The 10286-nt window shown below is 39.0% G+C and overlaps 1 protein-coding gene, 1 long non-coding RNA gene and 1 other non-coding gene across 3 annotated transcripts; 1 reads left to right on the top strand and 2 right to left on the bottom strand.

The window, feature by feature from the left end:
* Positions 1 to 2979: 2979 nt before the first annotated feature.
* Positions 2980 to 4990, bottom strand: LOC114162881. The gene is made up of 3 exons (XM_028046871.1): positions 4183 to 4990; positions 3501 to 3811; positions 2980 to 3426 (listed from the first exon to the last, which is right to left on the bottom strand). Exons 1-3 carry the CDS (start codon positions 4988 to 4990, stop codon positions 2980 to 2982), a joined length of 1566 nt encoding a protein of 521 aa, XP_027902672.1.
* A 550-nt stretch (positions 4991 to 5540) lies between these two features.
* LOC114162410 lies at positions 5541 to 7279 on the bottom strand. The gene is made up of 2 exons (XR_003599194.1): positions 6287 to 7279; positions 5541 to 6144 (listed from the first exon to the last, which is right to left on the bottom strand). It is a non-coding gene; the product is annotated as an uncharacterized LOC114162410 (long non-coding RNA).
* Positions 7280 to 9640: 2361 nt separating this feature from the next.
* LOC114164921 lies at positions 9641 to 9745 on the top strand. Its single transcript, XR_003599656.1, has one exon. It is a non-coding gene; the product is annotated as a small nucleolar RNA R71 (small nucleolar RNA).
* Positions 9746 to 10286: the final 541 nt, after the last annotated feature.

Here is a 10286-nt window from a genome sequence, read left to right as displayed (position 1 = left end):
CTCACCTGCAGTAGGTCCACTTACCCCCGGGAAAATAGGACTGTCTCTAGGCCACTGTAGATAAGTCAAGAAGTCTGATGGAGTCATGCCTGGGTATGGTCCGCGGACATTCTGATAGAGGTACTCCTGAAGGTGGAGTTGTCCTCTATGAATGGAAGCATTTTGCTGGTGGGTGTGCTCCATCTGCAATCTCAGATATCTCATCTGCTCAAGCAATTCATTATTCATGTTGAGCTGAGGTTGCTGTGTGGGTCCTGTTTGTTGTTCTTCCATTGCTGGTTGGTCTTCAGCTTGTTGGTCCAGTTGGGGCTCTTCTTGTTGCTCAAGTCCTCTGGGTGGGTACAAAAATGTTCAATGAATCTCTTGGTAATTGAAGGTCGTATCTTTTCAGTTAACTCCACCTCCACCCTTTGATCTTGGCAAAGAGCTGTGATTAAAGCCGAAAAACCCAAAGCACCTTTTGCCTTGTCATTTCTAGTGTTGACTTCATACCTCACAAATTTATGGATTTCTTCAGAGATAATGGTGGCTATGTCAACAGTAAGATCCTCCCTCATTATGCAATAAAGGAGATGACATCTAGGGACGTTCAAGTCTGACACGTGGCCAATGGGCACTATGTTTGCAAGTAAGAATGTGGTCCAGACTTGGGCTAAGGTCTTCATATCCCCTCTTAGAATTTTGAGAGGATTTCCAGTGGGTCCAACTTGATAAGATCGGTTGGCAGCGCATATAAGGAGTGCCACTTTATTTTCATCATAAGGTTCATGACTCCTCATTTTTCTTGTGAAATCACAGCGTTGCCCTGGTTCTAGAGGTAGTGGATTACCAAGGAATTCACTGATGGCTGCTCGATCATAATTTACCGACCTCCCCCTAACTTTAGACCTCTTTTCACCAGCATTATCCTTAGAATAGGCATTCGCATAGAACTCTCTGACAATCTCTGGATCAAATTTGGGAAGTGGGTCAGCCAACTTCATCCAATTCCTCTTGATAAGGCCATTCAAGAATGGCCGGGAGTAGGACCACCTTTCTTTCTTTGATAAAGACCCAGTGCTTTATCTTTTCATATCTTTCTTCTCTTTCGGGGTCTCTAAACAGGTTGTTGTTTGGCCTTTCAGGAGAAGGGCTACTTGCACATCTTCTCCTCTTCCCTTTGTTAGGTTCAGTAGCGGGAAGTCTAGATGTTGTCTTTGTTGCACCTCACTCAATTCATGATCCTTTTAGTTCAAATAACTCAGAAACACACACCAAACCATACTTCAATCAATTCTCTACCATTCCAAAAGGTTTCATATCATTAAACTAAAAATCAAGCTATCAAACTCAAATTTCACAATTTGGCTAAAACAAGGCAATTTTTAGCATTTGATGATCTCAATTCTGGCACCAAAACTCCTTCCCATGCTTAAAATACCAGTTTTGTTTGAAAACACCAAAAGTGCATGGTTTGCCTTATTGAGATGATTGGATGCTAAAAACTTACTTTTTTACACACAAACATAGAACTATAAACACAAACACATAATTACATACACAAACACATTTAATCACATAGATGAACTTGAAGTGCAAAAACATAATTAAAACACTGGGTTGCCTCCCAGGAAGCGCTTGTTTAACGTCACAAGCCTGACGCCTGTTTCATTTAAGGTTCGTCCAGTTGAATGATTGTGGCGAGCCTATCAATCTCACCACTAAGATAGGGCTTCAACCTTTGCCCATTTACAACCCAGCTTCTTTGTGATTCAGGATCCTCTAACTCAATCGCTCCATAAGGTTTCACATTTTTGACAAGAAATGGTCCTGACCACTTTGATTTTAGCTTTCCAGGGAATAATCTCAACCTGGAGTTGAACAATAGCATTGATTGACCAGGATAAAATTCTCTTTTGAGAATTTTCTTGTCATGATAAGCTTTCATCTTTTCCTTGTAGAGCTTAGAGGACTCATAAACGCTGAGTCTCATTTCCTCCAATTCTTGCAGCTATAGTTTTTTCTTTTATGTTGCTGCCTTTGGATCAAAATTCAAAAATTTCAAGGCCTAGAATGCCTTGTGTTCTAGTTCAACCGGTAAGTGACATGACTTACCATATACCAGCTGGAATGGGGATAAACTTGTGGGAGACTTATAAGCAGTTCTGTAGGCCCAGAGTGCGTCATCTAACTTCATTGACCAATCTTTTCTTGAAGATGCCACTATCTTTTCTAGAATACGCTTGATTTCCCTGTTTGACACCTCCGCTTGTCCATTGGTCTGTGGATGATAAGGTGATGCAATTTTATGCCGCACTCCATAATGTTCCACACATTTCTGAAGTTGAGCATTGCAAAAGTGTGAACCACCATCACTAATCAACACTTTTGGAGTACCAAACTTGCAAAAGATGTTCCGCTTGAGAAATTTGATTACGGTTTTGGCATCGGCCTTAGGAGCTGCTACTGCTTCCACCCACTTTGTCACATAATCAACTGCCACCAAAATGTATTCATTTGAGAAAGAAGATGGCAGTGGTCCCACAAAGTCGATTCCCCAACAATCAAAGACCTCAACCTCTAAAATGATATTCAGTGGCATTTCATGTCTTTTTGAGATTCCCCCTATTCTATGACAGCTATTGCAGTGTTGCACATATTTGTGTGCGCCTTTGAATAAGGTGGGCCAATAAAATCTAGATTGGAGGACTTTTGCAGCTGTCATCTCTTCATTAAAATGCCCTCCATATGGGGAACTATGACAATGCCACATAATGCTCTTTGCCTCTTCATTGGATACATACCTTCTCAATAGTTTTTCAACTCTAATTTTGACGAATGAGGATCATCCCACACATATTGGTGTGCATCTCTCAGGAATTTCTTCTTCTGGTGCCAATTAAAATCTTCAGGTATGACCCCTGCAGCTTTGAAATTGGCCATATTAGCAAACCATGGCCTTTCTTGCACCATCATCAATTTTTCATCAGGAAACTCTTCCTACACCTCTGATTGAGTGTTGGTCACCTCAGTATTCACCAGTCTAGACAAATGATCAGCTACAAAGTTTTCACTTCCCTTTTTGTCCTTGATCACCAAATCAAATTCCTGCAACAATAAGATCCATCTAATTAGTCTTGGTTTTGAATCAGATTTGGTTAACAAATATTTAATTGCAGCATGATCAATATATACAGTGACAGATGAACCAATCAAATATGCTCTAAATTTTTCCAATGCATAAACTATAGCTAGCAATTCCTTTTCAATTGTTGCATAATTAATTTGAGCTTCATTAAGGACTTTGCTAGCATAGTGTATAGCATGGAAAAATTTGGATTTTCTCTGTCCTAAAACTGCTCCTATGACATAGTCACTTGCATCACACATTAACTCAAAGCCTAAATTCCAATCAGGAGCAATTATCACAGGAGCTAAAACCAATTTCTGTTTTAACAATTCAAATGCATGCAAACATTCAATATCAAAATTAAAAGGTGTATCCTTGTTGAGCAGATTGCTGAGTGGTTTGGAAATTCTGGAGAAATCTTTGATGAATCGTAGAACCCAGCATGGCCTAGAAAACTCCTGATACCCTTCACATTTTTGGGTGGTGGTAGCTTTTCAATGATCTCCACTTTAGCTTTGTCAACTTCAATACCTTTAGCAGAGATTTTGTGGCCCAACACCACACCTTTAGTAACCATAAAATGACACTTTTCCCAATTCAAAACCAGATTGGTATCAACACACTGCTTCAGTAAGATGTTTAAGTTTTCCAGGCATTGATCAAATGAAGCCTCAAATACAGAGAAGTCATCCATAAAGACTTCTATGCATTTTTCCACCAAGTCAGAGAAAATTGCAAGCATACATCATTGAAAAGTTGCTGGTGCATTACACAATCCAAACGGCATTTTCCTGTAAGAAAACACACCAAAGGGACAAGTAAAAGCAATTTTTTCTTGGTCTTCTGGATCTACTGCAATTTGATTATAACCAGAATATCCATCCAGAAAGATCATTTTCCTTTCCTAGTGGCCTGATTTAATTTTCTATAATCTATACACATTCTCCAACCTGTGACTATTCTAGTAGGAATTAATTCATTTTTATCATTACAAATAACAATCATACCTCCCTTTTTTGGAACTACCTGGACCGGGCTGACCCAGGCACTGTTAGAGATTGGATAGATCATACCTGCATCAAGCAATTTCATTACTTCTTTCTTGACCACCTCTTTCATGGTTGGATTCAATCGCCACTGAGGTTGTGCTACAGGCTTGTAATCTTGCTCCATGTGAATTTTGTGCATACAGTAGGATGGACTAATTCCTTTGAGATCAGATAAAGTCCAACCTATTGCACCTTTATTGGCCTTAAGAACTGAAATCAACTTTTCCTCTTCAAAAGCCGTTAAAGCACTACTGATCACCACTGGTTTGTTACCTCTATCTGCAAGAAAAAAATATTTTAAATGAGGAGGTAATACCTTTAGCTCCAGCTTCTGACTTTCAGTTCTATTTTCTTGTTGCAATTTCTCAAGTTGTATATCATTTGATGCAATTTCTTTTGCTGAATTCAGATGTGTCAAGTATTCATCAACTTTCTTTTCTTCATCATCCTCCAGATCATCACAAGCACCAATCAAAGCTTTTTCCAATGGGCTTGCCTTTGTCAATTGCTTTCTGGATGACAAAAAAATTTCATCTATCACATCCATCCTGAAGCATTGTTGATTGTCCTTTAGGTGCTGCATTGCTTCAAATACATTAAAGTTGACTTCATCATCTTGCACCCTGACTTTCAATTTGCCATCATCAATGTCAATAATGACCTTGGCTGTCTTCATGAAAGGTCTTCCCAGTATTAGAGGAACTTCAGTGTCTTCCTCAATATCCATCACCACAAAATCAACTGGGAACATAAATTTGTCAACCTTAACTAAGACATCCTCTGCCACACCATAGGGATACTTCATGGATCTGTCAGCTAGTTGTAATGTCATCCGTGTAGGTGTCAACACCCAATTTTGTTCGGATAATACCTTTTTTTTTTCTTTTTCTTCTTATCTTATTTTACTTTTATTTTGATTTGTCATTTCATCTTATTTTGCTTTTATTTTTATTTTTATTTTGTTTTATTCTTATTATTATTTTATTTTTATTTTTGTTTTTAAATTTAATTTTTTTAATTTTGATTTTAATCATATTTTGTTTATTTTTTATTTTTATTTATTTTATTTTGTTTTATTCCTTTTTCAAAAAAATATGTATATAAAAAAAATGTAAAAAAAATGAAACAAAAAGAAAACAACAAAAAAAAGAAAAGGAAAAAGGGAAAGAGAGAGGTAACGTAAGGTCTCTGTGTTATCAGACCCATGCCTGCTATGCTATCATGGTTTGGTATTGGGAATGACCTGTAACATGGTCATGAGGACTGAAGGAGCAGGAAGCAACATCTGCTCTCAGCCTTATCCCAAATTTCGAGATTGGAGATGTAGAGAAAAGTGAACAGAATAAAGGAGATAGTTACATAACAAAAAGGGGAGATTCATATGCTGAAAAAAAAATAGATTGCATTACAGAGAGTAAAAACAACAGAAGAGAGCCATTTGATCAAGGAACTTTCGTTTGACAATAGGGACTGCAAGAGGTAAGTTTTCCATATGAATACTTGAATGTTTGAGATGAAACTGATGATGTTGTGTTGTGCTTGAGAATGAATAAAATGTAGTTGTGTATATTGCATTTTGCGTGTCATTTATTTGAATCATTGAATCTGTTGTGGGCATTACTACATTACTGTTGAAGAATCCTCCATTATCACCCTCGTCATCCTCACACCCTCATCATACCTCTAGCCTTTAACAAGGTTTGTCACCACCTTTCACCATCATTCATCCACCACCTTCACGCTCTCACCACTCCATTCTCCCTCAACTGTGCACGCATAATCTCCAAACTAGTTTCATCCACTACCCCTTCATCCTCTCTGTTTCACCATCATTCATCACCACATAACCAAACAGATTCTCACCATTTTTACTCGTTCATCCTAAAACAGTTTGGATCATTAATTCACCAGAAAACTTATCACCACCTTCTTCCCATCGCACTTAACACAAACACAAGATTCCTCCATCATCATTTTCGCATTCACCTGCATAAAAAACCAAAATAAAAAATAGATTCATTATCCTTAGCCATCGCTCCAACGTTTTCACAACACACCAAACCCTTGCGTCTTAAGACCCAAAAAATCCAAATTCCAGAACAGAGAAACAGAGAAGAAAGAGTCGGACTTTGAATGGGCTGAATGAGGGCAGCTCCGTCACGGTTGGGAGCACTGTAGTGGGGCTCTGTGATGCGGATTCCAAACCTTGGTGACTCGCGCAAGAAGAAGAACGAGAGGCTTGGGGCGTAGCGGAGGCGATTAGGGTCGCGAAGGCCAGGGGGTTGGGTTACCATGGTGCTCGCGTGTCCCAATCACGGTGGCCGGTTCAGCGATGGCTCCGGTGTGGAACGGAGTTGGTAGCAGTGATGTTGGTTGATCGTCAGAGCCGCGAAAGTCGCAGTAGCCGATTAGTTCTGTGGAGCGCGAGAACGGAGTCGTTGCGTCTCGCGAAGGAGGTCAACGTCTCCGGCACCGGTTGGCGTCACCGGCAAGCCAGCTGCGCGACGGTGTGTTGAAGCAGAGATGGGGGGCGATGACGAGAAGGAAGGGTCTTGTGCGTGTTGGAGAGGGAGAAAGAGATGTGTCGCCGATGAGTGATGGTCGGCGTCGTCGCCGGCGTCCCTGGCCCGCCGGAACGGTGTAGCGCACGTGGGTGTCGGTGCTGTGAGTGGGTGAGGCTCTCTGGCCGTGAGTGAGAGTGGTGTGAAGGAGAAAAAACTCTCTTTAGGGTTTTGCTTTTTGTGTTTAAGTGTTATTTTGGGTTGGACACTCTATTAACTTTCTACACCACTGTTTTAATGTTCTCACACCCCTGTTGTTACTTTTTCAGCCCTTGTTTTATTATACATACACCTCCTTGCTGATGGCATCACTATTTTTACTAACCCACACTCCTATGTCATTGTGCGCTTTTTTTTGTTGAGTTTTGTTTACTTCCTGCACCATCATGTTTGCTGACCTCACTCTCTCTCTCTGCATTTTTATTGTCACTTTTGGGCTTGTTTTATATTCTACTTGTTGCACTCCCATCTCTACTAAACACACCTCATCATACTTTTCCTTTTTTTTTACTTTGTGCACTCCCACATGTGATAATCCTGCACCTCCTTCGTCTTTGTTTATTGTCTTTGGGCCCGTTGTTGTATCTATTTTGTGCACCCCCACTAACTACTCATGTACCCTCATATTTTTGCTTTCCACTTTCATCCTTCTTAATTAAATTGTTTCTTTTTATTTATTTATTTATTTATTTATATTTTGTTTTATTTTTGTTTTATTATTTATTTATTTTCGTTTTTTTTTTATTTTATTTTTTTATTCCTAAAAAACCAAATGTTCGAAAATTATTAAGAATTACAAAAAAAAAAATAGAAAAAATCTAAAAAATGAAAAATGTTCTCTTTCACTTTATTGTGTCTGTTCAGTTGCTCGCACCGTGTGACACTCATTTTTAAAAATACCAAAAATAGTTTTCTTTCCCTTTTAATGTTTATCCGACCGCCCGCGTCGTGTGACACGTATTTTCAAGTAATTCAAAAAAATACAAAAAATATAAAATTTTCAAAATATAAAAAAAAACATCACCATTTTCAAACAAAGAGTCCTTGAATAGAACTGCGTGATCCTTGATTCTCCACCGTGAGATACGTAGGAGCAAGGCCAGTCCTTGTCAGGTTCACCTCTAAAAAAAATCAAATCTTTTTCTCATTTGTTTTTCAAATATCTTTTCAAGAACTACATAACCCTGATTTCTCACTTTAAATGAGAATACGTAGGACCAAGGTCAATCCTTGTCGGGCCCAAAAAATTAAAAAAAATATATTGTTTCTTTTAGCATTTTTGTCTTATTATTTTGGGGGAAAATTAATATTTTGAAAATCACATCAACTTTGCATTTTTAATTAAAGGTACCGCCCTCGGGCGGGCGCGGTAGGGTGCTAACACCTTCCCTACGCGTAACCGACTCCTGGATCCAAAATCTAGTTTTTCGCAGACTTGTTTTATTTTTATGGTTTTCCATAGTTTTCCAGAATAACTATGGTGGCGACTCCCAAATCTTTTTTAAACCCGTTTTCTTTTTCGGTTCGCCTTCCCATTGCGATTCCGGTTGCGATAGTGGGCCTTACTTCCAGATCTCCTATTCTTTGTAGCATAGACAAAGGCATCAAATTTATACTGGCACCCAGATCAAGCAATGCTTTTCCCACTGGTAATGTTCCGATTGTAACTGGAATTGTGAAGCTCCCAGGGTCTTTGGATTTCTGAGGTAATGATTTCTGAATTATAGCACTGCACCCTGCTTCAAGCTCCATTGTCTCTTCAGAAAATCTTCTCTTTTTTGTTAGGAGCTCTTTCATGAATTTTGCATATGTCGACATCTGCTCCATAGCCTCCACAAAAGGAATATTAATCTGCAATCGCTTGAAAATGTCCATGAATCTTGCAAACTGCCTTTCCTTGTCTTTTTTGGAGGGATTTTGAGGGTATGGTAGACTCTTCAACTGAGGTACCTGTTTCTCACCCTTCTCCCTCTTTTTATCCTCACTTGTATTTTTTTTCTTCTTTTTCTTCTCTTTTATTTACAAACTCTCTTTTATTTTGTTCTTCCTCTCCCTCACACTCATTTTTTTCATTCTCTCTCTCTTTTTTCTCCAACACCTCCTCCTCTACACCCAGGTTGTCTCCAATCCCTCTTCCCACAACTTTACCACTTATGGTGGTAATTGATTTACAATGCTCCTTGGGATTAGTTTGTGTGTTGGCTGAAAATTGACCTGCCTGCTGATTTGATAATTATTTCGCCAACTATCCAACCTGTGTTTCAAGATTTCTGATTGAAGCTTCTGTATTTTTCTGATTGGTCAAAGAAGCTTGCATAAACTTTTCTAGAGTATCCTCCAGTTTAGTTGTTCTGTCATGCACATAAGGATACTATTGTTGTTGTTGGTAAGGAGGTTGTCTGTTTGAAGGACCAACATCTTGCTTCCATCCAAAATTCTGATTTTGATTATTTCTCCACCCCTGTGAAAAGTTATTATTGTTGGAGAAATTTCCTGGTCTTCCTTGGTTACTCACATATTGAACTTCTCCTTGTGAGCTACTCTGATATGAACAATGACCATTTGAATGATCGCCTCCACAGAAGTCACATCTCATGGGTTATTGACTGGGAGATGATTGCACAACTTGCAACTGCTTGGGTAATTTAGACATCTGCTTCGTCAATGCTTCAATCTATTGAGTCAAAATTTTATTTTGAGCTAAGATTGCATCTTTAGTACTAAGATCAAGCACTCATTTCCTCTAAACAGTTTGCCTATTATGCTGAGCTTGATGATCTGTGGATGCTAATGCCTCAATGATTCTTGTTGCTTGCTCCGCATCTACACTCATCATTGTTCCACCTGCTGCTGCATCTAATATCATCTTGGTATCAGGCCTCAGACCGTTACAGAATATGTTCAGCTGGGCAATATCTTCAAATCTGTGATTTGGGCATTTCCACAATAAAGAATTGAGCCACTCCCAAGCTTCACAGAATGGCTCATCTGGTCCTTGTCTAAACGTCGAAATATCAACTTTGGCTTTGATGTAGCGAGATGGTGGAAAGAATCTGTTCAAGAATTTCTCCTCAACATCCTTCCAACTATTCAAACTCTGGTTTGGATGTGACTTAAGTCATTCCTTTGCTTTACCTGCCAAAGAAAAAGGTAATAAACGCATGTATACATGCTCAAAATCTCCTTCTTGAAAGCCTATGGTTCCTATCAATTCATAGAATGTAGAAAGATGAGTATATGGATCTTCATTATCCATTCCAGTGAATTGATGAGAACTGATTAAGTTGAGGAAAGCTGGCTTCATCTCCAAAGTTTTGGTGGTGGGTGGTATTGCTATGCTAGAAAAATATCTTGGCCCTTGTTGCATAGCATAGTATCCAAGTGTCTTTCTGGTTGGAGTTGGTCTTTGATTCTCCATGTTTTCTGATTGAGGTGTGATGGAAGTACTGGAAGATTCTTCCCTTGTCTTTCCTTGCTTCTTTTTGTTTCTACCTCTATTCCTTCTAGCTGTCTTTTCTATCTCCGGGTCAAATGCTAATTGATCTTCAAGAATCTGACCTCTTAAGA

Source organism: Vigna unguiculata, chromosome 9 (assembly GCF_004118075.2).
Source record: "Vigna unguiculata cultivar IT97K-499-35 chromosome 9, ASM411807v1, whole genome shotgun sequence".
NCBI lineage: Eukaryota > Viridiplantae > Streptophyta > Magnoliopsida > Fabales > Fabaceae > Vigna > Vigna unguiculata.
This window is presented reverse-complemented; position numbering and strand designations above follow the sequence as displayed.